General features: G+C 48.0%; 1 protein-coding gene across 7 annotated transcripts in view; it reads left to right on the plus strand.

Annotated features, from left to right (window-relative positions):
• Positions 1-13,799, plus strand: part of LOC106609600 (plasma membrane calcium-transporting ATPase 1) — a 59,166-nt gene that overhangs the window by 32,492 nt on the left and 12,875 nt on the right. For all 7 annotated transcript variants that reach the window (XM_045700050.2, XM_082964044.1, XM_082964043.1 and 4 more), the window contains 9 exons: positions 2,909-3,064; positions 4,076-4,290; positions 6,512-6,754; positions 7,156-7,397; positions 9,717-9,954; positions 10,717-10,896; positions 11,227-11,314; positions 11,431-11,537; positions 12,162-12,353. In XM_045700050.2, coding sequence (XP_045556006.1) covers positions 2,909-3,064; positions 4,076-4,290; positions 6,512-6,754; positions 7,156-7,397; positions 9,717-9,954; positions 10,717-10,896; positions 11,227-11,314; positions 11,431-11,537; positions 12,162-12,353 — 1,661 coding nt within the window. The remainder of the gene's footprint in view (positions 1-2,908; positions 3,065-4,075; positions 4,291-6,511; positions 6,755-7,155; positions 7,398-9,716; positions 9,955-10,716; positions 10,897-11,226; positions 11,315-11,430; positions 11,538-12,161; positions 12,354-13,799) is intronic.

Raw genomic sequence — 13,799 nt, forward strand, 5'->3', positions numbered from 1 at the left:
TCTCTAAAGTTCATTGAGTCACCCAGTGTCTACAGAGCGGCAGCTGTGCAGTTCGCTAGCAGGAGCCTGTTCATTGAGGTCCTGACGGAGCTCCTTTGTGAGCAGAATAATCCTTCAGTCTGGGATTACAGGCTGTGTAAATGCAGAAGACACCACCTAGGAATATCGTGGCACCCATCCTGCAGATGCTGTCTGTGTGGCTCCTGGCATCAGCAAGGGAGGAGCCTGGGGATAGAATCGACTGGTGATATGTAATGACTGTTCAGTCAGTCCAGGGCTGGGAGAGAGACAGACAGTATATAATGACTGTTCAGTCAGTCCAGGGCTGGGAGAGAGACAGACAGTATATAATGACTGTTCAGTCAGTCCAGGGCTGGGAGAGAGACAGACAGTATATAATGACTGTTCAGTCAGTCCAGGGCTGGGAGAGAGACAGACAGTATATAATGACTGTTCAGTCAGTCCAGGGCTGGGAGAGAGACAGACAGTATATAATGACTGTTCAGTCAGTCCAGGGCTGGGAGAGAGACAGACAGTATATAATGACTGTTCAGTCAGTCCAGGGCTGGGAGAGAGACAGACAGTATGTAATGACTGTTCAGTCAGTCCAGGGCTGGGAGAGAGACAGACAGTGTATATAATGACTGTTCAGTCAGTCCAGGGCTGGGAGAGAGACAGACAGTATGTAATGACTGTTCAGTCAGTCCAGGGCTGGGAGAGAGACAGACAGTATGTAATGACTGTTCAGTCAGTCCAGGGCTGGGAGAGAGACAGACAGTATGTAATGACTGTTCAGTCAGTCCAGGGCTGGGAGAGAGACAGACAGTATATAATGACTGTTCAGTCAGTCCAGGGCTGGGAGAGAGACAGACAGTATATAATGACTGTTCAGTCAGTCCAGGGCTGGGGGAGAGAGAGACAGACAGTGTATATAATGACTGTTCAGTCAGTCCAGGGCTGGGAGAGAGACAGTATATAATGACTGTTCAGTCAGTCCAGGGCTGGGACAGAGACAGACAGTATGTAATGACTGTTCAGTCAGTCCAGGGCTGGGACAGAGACAGACAGTATGTAATGACTGTTCAGTCAGTCCAGGGCTGGGACAGAGACAGACAGTATGTAATGACTGTTCAGTCAGTCCAGGGCTGGGAGAGAGACAGACAGTATGTAATGACTGTTCAGTCAGTCCAGGGCTGGGAGAGAGACAGACAGTATGTAATGACTGTTCAGTCAGTCCAGGGCTGGGAGAGAGACAGACAGTATATAATGACTGTTCAGTCAGTCCAGGGCTGGGAGAGAGACAGACAGTATATAATGACTGTTCAGTCAGTCCAGGGCTGGGAGAGAGACAGACAGTATATAATGACTGTTCAGTCAGTCCAGGGCTGGGAGAGAGACAGACAGTATATAATGACTGTTCAGTCAGTCCAGGGCTGGGGGAGAGAGAGACAGACAGTGTATATAATGACTGTTCAGTCAGTCCAGGGCTGGGAGAGAGACAGACAGTATGTAATGACTGTTCAGTCAGTCCAGGGCTGGGAGAGAGACAGACAGTATGTAATGACTGTTCAGTCAGTCCAGGGCTGGGAGAGAGACAGACAGTGTATATAATGACTGTTCAGTCAGTCCAGGGCTGGGAGAGAGACAGACAGTATGTAATGACTGTTCAGTCAGTCCAGGGCTGGGAGAGAGACAGACAGTATATAATGACTGTTCAGTCAGTCCAGGGCTGGGAGAGAGACAGACAGTATGTAATGACTGTTCAGTCAGTCCAGGGCTGGGAGAGAGACAGACAGTATATAATGACTGTTCAGTCAGTCCAGGGCTGGGAGAGAGACAGACAGTATATAATGACTGTTCAGTCAGTCCAGGGCTGGGAGAGAGACAGTATATAATGACTGTTCAGTCAGTCCAGGGCTGGGAGAGAGACGGGTGAAGCCGACACATTGATGTAGCCCTGGCAGGGCCAGAGGTAATGATCTTATCATTGGGAGAGATGGGTTAGAGATCAGCCCTGCTGGGCTGCCTAGCCCGCCCGCCCGCCCGCCGTCAGACCAGGGGCTCAGCGTCTTCTATGTTACTTGGTCAGATGAGTCAAGGTGTCTGTTGGCATTTTCAAACCCGGGAGGGAGGGAAAGGGGGCTTTAGAGGAATTGAAATGGTGTCTGTCTGGCCACTGTACCAGCAGATTCCACAGATCCCAGGGCTGCTGCTCTCTGAGTGGGAATATGGTAATTAGATTTCTACCAAATTACATTTTGGACCGTACTCAAAATTGCAGTGACTTTTACCCCAAGTTCCCTTCCAAAAGCACTTCTCTGTGAATCGAAGCCAAAAGAAAAGGTTTGCAAAAATATGGCACCCTCTCAAGTCTCTTTGACAATGACTCCTTATTGAATCACACTAAAGGACTGGAGAGATGGAACTACTTGTCATTGATTTTCCAACTTGCTTAACTCAACCGCCCCCCTCAACTTCTATGTCCAAAGTTTGTTTGCTTTAACAGTTGTGCAGTGACTTGCTTTTTTAAATGAACGTGCAAGAATGAACAGTAATCAGGTTATGGTCAGTAGGCATGAAACAAGGAAGTTTTGAAATAGAAAAATTACAATGGGCCATTTGATTGTAAGTTGTACCAGTAAATCCTGTTTCAAAATCTTTGTGCTTGTTGCCTGCTAAGCAGCCAGGTAGGCAGAAAGGCAAGGCTACTAGTGCTGGTTTCCTTCCTAACTGGTGGTTCATTCATCAGCTAATTGGTTGGCAAAACAGTCCAGTTGATTAGAACTAAAACATGAAAACCAGAAGCCTTCTCACCCTTGAGGGCTGGTAATTGAAACTGCAGTAGGAGTACCTTCATTCTGAGTCAGTCCAACCTTTTAAGTCAACGCCTCTCTTCTCTCCCCCTCAGCTAAAGCCGCGGACGGAGCCGCCATGGAGATGCAGCCGCTCAACAGCGACGAAGTCGACATCGATGAGAAGAGGAAATCCAACTTGAAGGAGAAGAAGGAGAAGTCCGTTCTCCAGGGGAAGCTAACCAAATTAGCAGTACAAATTGGCAAAGCCGGTCAGTGAACTTATCTTTTCTCCCTCTGTCGCTGTCGCTCTCTGTCGCTGTCGCTCTCTGTCGCTGTCGCTCTCTGTCGCTGTCGCTCTCTCGCTGTTGCTCTCTCTCGCTCTGTCGCTCTCTCGCTGTCGCTCTCTCGCTGTCGCAGTCGCTCTCTCGCCTCGCTGTCGCTCTCTCGCCTCGCTGTCGCTCTCTCGCCTCGTTGTCGCTCTCTCGCCTCGCTGTCGCAGTCGCTCTCTCGCCTCGCAGTCGCTCTCTCGCCTCGCAGTCGCTCTCTCGCCTCGCAGTCGCTCTCTCGACCTCGCTGTCTCTCTCTCGCCTCGCTGTCGCAGTCGCTCTCTCGCAGTCGCTCTCTCGCCTCGCTGTCGCAGTCGCTCTCTCGCTGTCGCAGTCGCTCTCTCGCCTCGCAGTCGCTCTCTCGCCTCGCAGTCGCTCTCTCGCCTCGCAGTCGCTCTCTCGCCTCGCAGTCGCTCGCTCTCCCGCCCCCTGTCGCGCGCCCTCTCTCGCCCCCTGTCGCGCGCCCTCTCTCGCCCCCTGTCGCGCGCCCTCTCTCGCCCCCTGTCGCGCGCCCTCTCTCGCCCCCTGTCGCGCGCCCTCTCTCGCCCCCTGTCGCGCGCCCTCTCTCGCCCCCTGTCGCGCGCCCTCTCTCGCCCCCTGTCGCGCGCCTTCTCTCGCCCCCTGTCGCGCGCCCCCTCTCGCCCCCTGTCGCGCGCCCTCTCTCTCTCTCGCTTCCTGTCTCTCTGAGGTTCTGGTCAGTACTCTGTAGTCTAGTAGGAAGACCTGGGGTGTATTCATTACCTCTTGTATCGGAAACTGTTTAAGAACCAAACGGAAACAAACAGAACCAAATCGGGAGGGTTGTACCTTCATTTGTCCAACAGAAACTTTTTAGTTTTGGTTGCAAAACATTTTCCGTTGACAGTAAAAGTTTTGGCAACAGAATGGGCGTAATGATTACACTCCTGTTGATTATATTGTAGATGAAGAGTCTCACTACTGTGTTCTCTCTAGGCCTGGTGATGTCTGCCATCACGGTCATCATCCTGGTGGTGCTGTTCGTGGTGGACACCTTCTGGGTGCAGGGCCTGCCCTGGCACAAGGACTGCACGCCCATCTACGTCCAGTTCTTCGTCAAGTTCTTCATCATCGGCGTCACCGTGCTGGTGGTGGCCGTCCCCGAGGGTCTTCCCCTGGCCGTCACCATCTCCCTGGCCTACTCTGTCAAAGTAGGTTCCCCTTCCGCCTCAGGGTCTGCGGCAAAAACACTACACCAGACGATAAGCCATTTTATTGGTTGTAGTTGTCCGAATATGGAGTGTCTGTTAGGGCTGGACGATATATGGAGTAAATATAAAGATTAGCTGGCTACTCACTAGCACCTGTGCTTGAGAGATTATTTATGAGACCTGTTGGGTTTCTATAATGCCTGTTGTCAGAAGTTAGTCATTATTAGTGGATGTGCATTATGCATGGTTCTGGTTACATTTGTTACAAAAATTGCATTTTCATAGACTTGAAAGCCAGATCAGTGATTATTACAAAAAAGCAAGTTAAATAATTAGTGGGTGTTATGGTTGTGGAAGGCTTATATTTAGCTTAGGTATCATTAGATTATTCCTGACGGTTTGAAATGCAGTGTGTTGACGACAAAGCTTATTTGGTCAAAAAAAATACAATTTTCTCGAAACATCTCATTCCAAAAGGGTCATTAATCTGGAGTTGGTCCCCCTTTGCTGCTACAACGGCCTCCACTCTTCTGGGAAGGCTTTCCACTAGATGTTGGAACATTGCTGCGGGGACTTGCTTCCATTCAGCCTCAAGAGCATTAGTGAGGTCTGGCTCTGATGTTGGGCGATTAGGCCTGGCTCACAGTTGGCATTCCAATTCATCCCAAATGTGTTCGATCAGGGCCCTGTGTAGGCCAGTTAAGTTCTTCTACACCGATCGCAACAAACCATTCCTGTATGGACCCCGCTTTGCACGGGGGTGTTGTAATGCTGAAACCGGAAAGGGCCTTCCCCAAACTGTTGGAAGCACAGAATCATATCGAATGTCATTGTATGCTGTCACATTAAGATTTCCCTTCACTGGAACGAAGTGGCGTAGCCTGAACCATGAAAAACAGCCCCAGACCATTATTCTTCCTCCACCAAACTTTACAGTTGGCACTATGTATTGGGGCAGGTCGCGTTCTCCTGCCAGCCGCCAAACCCAGATTCATCCGTCGGACTGCTAGATGGTGAAGCGTGATTCATCACTCCAGAGAATGTGTTTATACTGCTCCGGAGTCCAATGGCGGCGAGCTTTACACCACTCCAGCCGACGCTTGGCATTGCGCATGGTGATCTTAGGCATGTGTGTGGCTGCTCGGCCATGGAAACCCATTTCATGAAGCTCCCGACTAACAGTTCTTATGCTGACGTTGCTTCCAGAGGTAGTTTGGAACTTGGTAAGTGAGTGTTGCAACCGAGGACAGCTGATTTTGTTACGCGCTTTAGCACTCGGCGGTCCCGTTTTTGTGAACTTGTGTGGCCTACCACTTTGCGGCTGTGCCGTTGTTGCTCTTAGACGTTTCCACTTCAATAACAGCACTTACAGTTGACCGGGGCAGCTCTAGCAGGGCAGAAATTTGATGAACTGACTTGTTGGAAAGGTGGCATCCAATGACGGTGCCACGTTGAAAGTCAATGAGCTCTTCAGTAAGGCCATTCTACTGTCAATGTTTGTCTATGGAGATTGCATGGCGGTGTGCTCAATTTTATACACCTGTCAGCAACATGTGTGGCTGAAATAGCAGAATACACAAATTTGAAGGGGTGTCCACATTTGTGTGTGCATATATATAGTGCATATCATGATTCACCAATAAGTTTGAAAACATAGGCCATATCGCCCAGCCATTGTGGCTGTGCAAGGTTACAATTCATCATTAACTTCCTGGTGTAGCTTTTTACCACGAGCAGTGTGAAAAGACCCGCACTGCCAACGAGCTTAACTTGTTAACTCAAGCTTTATTCGCTTACAAAGTAGATTAGCCCTCAGCTTGTTAACCCTTCACTTAGCCAAGACTGCAGCTTTAAGAGCCTTCCATGATACATTAAAGCCAGTTGGCTGTGTCATGATCCTTCTAACTGGAGTTGTTGGGCCAACAGGTTGATTAGTAATATCAGTAGTAGACCCTAGCCCTGGAAGACCAGTATTTAAGGCGTTATCCAGCCCACTCACACCACTGTAGACTTAGAAGCTACAGCAGCTTTTGATGCAGAGAGGAGAGGATGCCACTGCAGTACTGTTGAATGGAAAAGCTTAGTTAAACCGTCCCTTTCTATTTCATTAGGCTTGGACCCCCTTCAGCAGCTCATATTTACCTTCTGCAGCTCATATTTAATTCAATTACCTTTTTCATGATGTCTCCCCTTCTCCCCCCCCCCGTCTTCTTCCTAACAGAAAATGATGAAAGACAACAACCTGGTGCGTCACCTGGACGCCTGTGAGACCATGGGCAACGCTACGGCCATCTGCTCGGACAAGACGGGCACGCTGACCATGAACCGCATGACGGTGGTGCAGGCCTACGTGGCCGACAAGCACTACCGCAACGTGCCTGAGCCCCAGCTCGTCCCCGCCGCCATCATGGACATCCTTGTCCTGGGCATCAGCGTCAACAGCGCCTACACCACCAACATTATGGTGAGGGAGGTTGCTTCGAGAAATGGTCTGTCCAGGAGTACTGCACAGGCGTGTGTGTGTGTGTGTGTGTGTGTGTGTGCACTATCGATGGGTTTAGAGTAACGTTGTTGACGATTTAATTGATTAAATGTGGGGGTAGGAGTTTTGCTTGTAAATGTCATGTCAGTAACAAATCACTAGTATGAGATTACTGAATGTTAATAGCTTCCAACGTGACCTGGGTCCTAATCATTAGGCCATGCCGTAGCAAAACATTTTACAACGGAAGACAAGCTTTTATAATTGGGCAAGTTCAGATGGTACCTCCTCATTGCACTCCCTTTGGTTACCGGTTTCTTCCGTTTTGTGCCAACTGAACACAACCCTTACGTGATACTTGGTGTGTCTCTCTCTGTAACCAGTCTCCGGAGAAGGAAGGTGGTCTGCCGCGCCAGGTGGGCAACAAAACCGAATGTGCCTTGCTGGGCTTCGCTAATGACCTGAAGCGTGACTACCAGGCCATCCGCAACGAGATCCCTGAGGAGAAGCTCTACAAGGTCTACACCTTCAACTCCTGCAGGAAGTCCATGAGCACCGTGCTGAAGAACGCCGACGGGAGCTTCCGCATGTTCAGCAAGGGAGCCTCCGAGATCCTCCTCAAGAAGTAGGTTTGGGTTTCAAGCTAAATCAAGCTGCTCTCAGTATTCAGTATGGGGTGAATCTTAACTAGTCAGACATTGATATCAATGGTAAATTGGTGTACATCTAAGTCCCTGTATGGATTCTATGGTCCTGTGGGGCTCAGTTGGAAAGGGCATTGCTAGCACAACGCTAAGGTTGTTGGTTCAATTTCCACATGGATCACACACATACTAAAATGTATGCATTCAGTAAGTTAGTTTGGACAACCGGGTCTGCTAAGTGGCATATATAGCCAATGATATTACAGTGAGGGAAAAAAGTGTTTGATCCCCTGCTGATTTTGTACGTTTGCCCACTGACAAAGAAATGATCAGTCTATAATTTTAATGGTAGGTTTATTTGAACAGTGAGAGACAGAATAACAAAAAAATTCTGAAAAACGCACGTCAAAAATTTTATAAAATGATTTGCATTTTAATGAGGGAAATAAGTATTTGACCCCTTTGCAAAACATGACTTAGTACTTGGTGGCAAAACCCTTGTTGACAATCACAGAGGTCAGATGTTTCTTGTAGTTGGCCACCAGGTTTGCACACATCTCAGGAGGGATTTTGTCCCACTCCTCTTTGCAGATCTTCTCCAAGTCATTAAGGTTTCGAGGCTGACGTTTGCCAACTCGAACCTTCAGCTCCCTCCACAGATTTTCTATGGGATTAAGGTCTGGAGACTGGCTAGGCCACTCCAGGACCTTAATGTGCTTCTTCTTCAGCCACTCCTTTGTTGCCTTGGCCGTGTGTTTTGGGTCGTTGTCATGCTGGAACACCCATCCACGACCCATTTTCAATGCCCTGGCTGAGGGAAGGAGGTTCTCAACCAAGATTTGACGGTACATGGCCACATCCATCATCCCTTTGATGCGGTGAAGTTGTCCTGTCCCCTTAGCAGAAAAACACCCCCAAAGCATAATGTTGCCACCTCCATGTTTGACGGTGGGGATGGTGTTCTTGGGGTCATAGGCATCATTCCTCCTCCTCCAAACACGTTGAGTTGATGCCAAAGAGCTCCATTTTGGTCTCATCTGACCACAACACTTTCACCCAGTTGTCCTCTGAATCATTCAGATGTTCATTGGTAAACTTCAGACGGGCATGTATATGTGCTTTCTTGAGCAGGGGGACCATGCGGGCACTGCAGGATTTCAGTCCTTCACGGCGTAGTGTGTTACCAATTGTTTTCTTGGTGACTATGGTCCCAGCTGCCTTGAGATCATTGACAAGATCCTCCCGTGTAGTTCTGGGCTGATTCCTCACCGTTCTCATGATCATTGCAACTTCACGAGGTGAGATCTTGCATGGAGCCCCAGGCCGAGGGAGATTGACAGTTCTTTTGTGTTTCTTCCATTTGCGAATAATCGCACCAACTGTTGTCACCTTCTCACCAAGCTGCTTGGCGATGGTCTTGTAGCCCATTCCAGCCTTGTGTAGGTCTACAATCTTGTCCCTGACATCCTTGGAGAGGTCTTTGGTCTTGGCCATGGTGGAGAGTTTGGAATCTGATTGATTGATTGGTTCTGTGGACAGGTGTCTTTTATACAGGTAACAAACTGAGATTAGGAGCACTCCCTTTAAGAGTGTGCTCCTAATCTCAGCTCGTTACCTGTATAAAAGACACCTGGGAGCCAGAAATCTTTTTGATTGAGAGGGGGTCAAATACTTATTTCCCTCATTAAATTGCAAATCAATTTACAACATTTTTGACATGCGTTTTTCTGGATTTTTTTGTTGTTATTCTGTCTCTCACTGTTCAAATAAACCTACCATTAAAATTATAGACTGATCATTTCTTTGTCAGTGGGCCAACGTACAAAATCAGCAGGGGATCAAATACTTTTTTCCCTCACTGTATATACCGATAGTGTACAAGTTATGACCTCATACAAACATGGAACAACTTTGGTTTTGTAGTGGATGGCACACAATTAGCAGAGCACTAAGCACCTCTCATTCAAAGAGCTTAACATGGGTTCTAGGTGGCCAGGCAGGCTTGCAAAGGAATTGTTTTCGGCTTAGGCGCTAAGTAGTTCAAGTGCATCCCACCAAGCCCCTTAACATAGCTTCTTAAAAACAGGCCCGGAGAAATGAGTCTAAGCCTTCCCAAATGGCTCTAAACACGCCTCCCTTTTACCCACCAATAGGGTCAGGTCAAATGTAATGCACTATGTAGGGATTAGGGTGCCGTTTGGGACGAAGTCAGAGAAACAGGCTTCCTGCTGTGTGTTATCATATCGCTGGGTCTAACCACATCACACCCGTCTCTGTCGCACTCTGTCCCCCACCACCAGGTGTTCTAAGCTTCTGACGGCGAGTGGCGAGACCAAGGTGTTTCGTCCCCGGGACAGAGAGGACATGGTGAAGAAGGTGATTGAGCCCATGGCCTCAGAGGGCCTGCGCACCATCTGCCTGGCCTACCGCGACTTCCCTGTCTCGGAGGGCGAGCCTGACTGGGACCAGGAGAACGACATCCTCACCAGCCTGACCTGTGTATGTGTGGTGGGCATCGAGGACCCAGTCAGACCCGAGGTCAGTTTATGGACAACAGTCAAACAAAACAAGCAGACTGACATTAGCAAAGATACAGTGGAGTAATCTGATATACTTTACCTACCACACACACAACATGGCTTCTAGGGCATGAGGCCCTAGTCTTCCCTGTGGCTCAGTTGGTAGAGCATGGTGTTTGCAACGCAAGCATGGTGTGTGCAACGCCAGGGTTGTGGGTTCGATTCCCATGGGGGGCCAGTACAAAAAAAAAATGCATGAAATGAAATGTTTGCATTCACTACTGTAAGTCGCTCTGGATAAGAGCGTCTGCTAAATGACAAAAAGGTAAAAATGCTAGTGAAAAGGAAGCAAGCCTCTGCACACAGTTGTATGCAAATGTCAGAGTTATTGTGTTATTGACATTTCCATTGACCCCGAAGTGTGTTCTTATCAGTATAGATATGTGACATTCAGAGAGGCCTCTGACTAGGAACAACTCTGGGTCCTAGTTAATGGTTCATCTCTGTCAGCCTCACACATGGTCTATCAACAGCTCCTGTGATGGTTAAAGACCCATTGCAACCAGATGGCGTATTGAGGATGACTTGTTCCCTATGGAACAGAAGTGGTTTGCTCGTACAGTGACCTTACCCGAGACCTGAAGACTTGTGTACACTCCCTGAGCTGATGCCTAGGCTTGAGCTCTACAAGCTGGGACCGTCCTGCAGCTGTCAGGAAACCCGGATTTCGCAGCCAGTCAGTCACACTAACACCTCTCTCTCTCTCTCTCTGCCCCTCCAGGTCCCAGACGCCATCAAGAAATGTCAGCGTGCCGGGATCACGGTACGCATGGTAACCGGGGACAACATCAACACGGCCCGCGCCATCGCCACCAAGTGCGGCATCCTGCAGCCTGGAGACGAGTTCCTGTGCATGGAAGGCAAGGAGTTCAACCGACGGATCCGCAACGAGAAGGGAGAGGTGGGTTAAATATATTGTCGTGCCTTTACACCAAAACACAACTAGGTCGTGTTCATTATCACCAAACGGAAGAAAATGGATTGAAACAGGGAGAGACTACCTGGGCTTGTCCAATAAGAAATACTTATTTTCATTTCCCATTGCAAAAGGTTTGAGACCTTTATCCATTGCGTGCCCTAATGAACACGACCCTGTTTGACATTGTACTTCAGTGTTAATAAACCTAGTAGGGTTAGTTGGCCCTGATGGACTAATGGAACAAGCTAACAACATGGTAAATAAATGAAGAATAGGGATTGTAGGCTAATTAGTCTCATTTTTCCCTTCTAGATTGAACAAGAGCGCATTGATAAGATCTGGCCCAAACTCCGAGTACTTGCACGATCCTCACCCACCGACAAGCACACATTAGTCAAAGGTACTTCGCTTTGCTCTTTCAGGATGAAAATGAAAAATGTCATTTTCACAAGTCAGTGTCCTGAAATCTGTCATTTCAAATGTCTTATTTGGTAAGTTTCTTTTCTCTCCCCCCAGGTATCATCGACAGTACGGTCTTAGAACAGAGGCAGGTAGTAGCAGTCACAGGAGATGGCACCAACGACGGGCCCGCCTTGAAGAAAGCTGATGTCGGCTTCGCCATGGTGAGTCTCATTTCTCTGCCAGTCGTATCAGAAAGTAACATGTTGATACTAGTTGGCTGTAAATGATTACCCATACTGTATGCCATCTCATACTGTCCAGATAACCGTGAGGCATATCGTCACAAGTCCAGATAACGATCATGATGGAACTTTAATCTGCACTTTTATATGGGGAGTCAAACACGATGTTGGCATTGTAAACTTTATGGATGTAATTTACTGCATGTTTACAAAGCAACACAATGAATGTATCGTGCGTAAAAAAGAGAGAAAGATGTGAAACTAAAGTTCAATCAAGTTGACTGATAACATCACACTCTGTAGTGACCAATGACCATCACATATCGGCACATATCAACAGTAACAACAAACGTACTGCACCGTAATTACATGTGTATAGGGCTACGACTACTTGAATATCGAACTCTTGTTTCTCTTAATGAGACCGTTATGAGTTGACAGAGGGGTAGACGGGGATATGAAGAATGGTATGAAGGTTTGGAGTGGGGATTGAACCCTTGTCTCCTGGGAGAGAAGTATGTGTGTCCAGAGCGGAGAGCTTTAATACTAGACCACGGCTTTGCACAACTTCAATAGAACTTAATGTGTGTGTGTCACCTGCAGGGTATCGCCGGCACAGACGTGGCCAAGGAGGCCTCTGACATCATCCTGACGGACGACAATTTCAGCAGCATCGTCAAGGCGGTGATGTGGGGCCGCAACGTCTACGACAGCATCTCCAAGTTCCTCCAGTTCCAGCTCACCGTTAACGTAGTGGCCGTCATCGTGGCCTTCACCGGCGCCTGCATCACGCAGGTAACACACACACAAACTAGGGATGGGCACGGTTATGCAGATATCCCACCGGATGATAGTATTCCGTTACTTGGGAGAGTATTCATTTGTTAGAAGAATATAGGCCTACTTTAATAATGAAGAAGATATGTCTGAAATTAAATAAAATTGTCTGTGACATTGCTACATAGCCTACAAGATAGACCATTGGGGCGGCAGGTAGCCTAGTGGTTAGAGCGTTGGGCCAGTAACCGAAAGGTTGCTAGATCAAATCCCCAAGCTGACAAGGTAAAAATCTGTTGTTCTGCCCCTGAACAAGGCAGTTAACCCACTGTTCCTAAGCTGTCATTGAAAATGACTGACTTGCCTAGTAAAATAAAGGTTAAATGAGAAAAAAAAAGCATTATGTTTTAATAAAACAGTTTTATGACAGTTATGAGTGCGCCCCGTAAAAATGACTCACATGTAGCCTACACATCCGTTTCACGTGTAGCTTCTAGTCAATCAGTGTAGCAAGTGAAGTTGGACATTTCTAATCAATGCCAAATGGAATTAAAATGACTGAATGAAGATGGCCAAATGAGAAGCAGTAGGCTACAATGATCAACCAGCAGGTAGGCTGTTTAATATGAATGGTGTTGCCGACCAGGTACGGGGAGCGCAGCAAAACAGTCTCAATCAGCCTGACTATGTTAGCTATCTAGATTCTTTACAACAATTTGATGCATTCAAGTCGGGCACTACCAGATGGTATGATAAACTATGGCAGCAACAAGTTTGTCTAACTAGCGCGTGTCGGTTTGGCTACTTTCTCTCCCTCCATGCCTCACACAGACTGTCACACACACCTGCTCCTCTCCTCTCCTGCCCCTCCCCCACCTTCTGCTGAAACAAGCAGAGCACAGCACACCAGCTCTGTCGCGCGTTGATATGACTCATAGTATGTGATGTGGAGAAAAGCGAAGCGCTGTGCTCTTGGATTTGATTTGCATTCAGAGGGGACATTGTAGAGGGAATAGAGGGTTTGGTTATTAGGAGCAGCACCAGGATCTATCCTCCCTTAGCTTGAATGGCAAGATTGGTCACCTATGACTGAAGTCTATGATCTGTGTGTGTATCCACAATGACTGAGGCAGTACAAAATGGAGCAACCAATTTATTCAAATTTATTCCCGTGGATCAGAGCCGCTTTTCAGGTTCTCTCTGACTAGAGGTAGCAATCATCCGCCCCTATTTGACCTGTTGGTCACAGCAGCCACCAAATTAGTGCTCATCCAGGTGTAAAACGATGGTAAATGGGCCTGCAATAGAAACGGAACAAACAGCTATTTAAAGCTCCGGGCCTGAGCTGTGTGCATTATCCAACAGTGCTGTAATTTTGAGATAATGAGTGATGAGTGGCTGAGCATTTACTAGAGGGCCACACGGGTCAAGAGACACACACACACACACACACACACACACTGA

This window comes from Salmo salar, chromosome 17 (genome assembly GCF_965601325.2).
Source record: "Salmo salar chromosome 17, fSalSal1, whole genome shotgun sequence".
Lineage (NCBI taxonomy): Eukaryota > Metazoa > Chordata > Actinopteri > Salmoniformes > Salmonidae > Salmo > Salmo salar.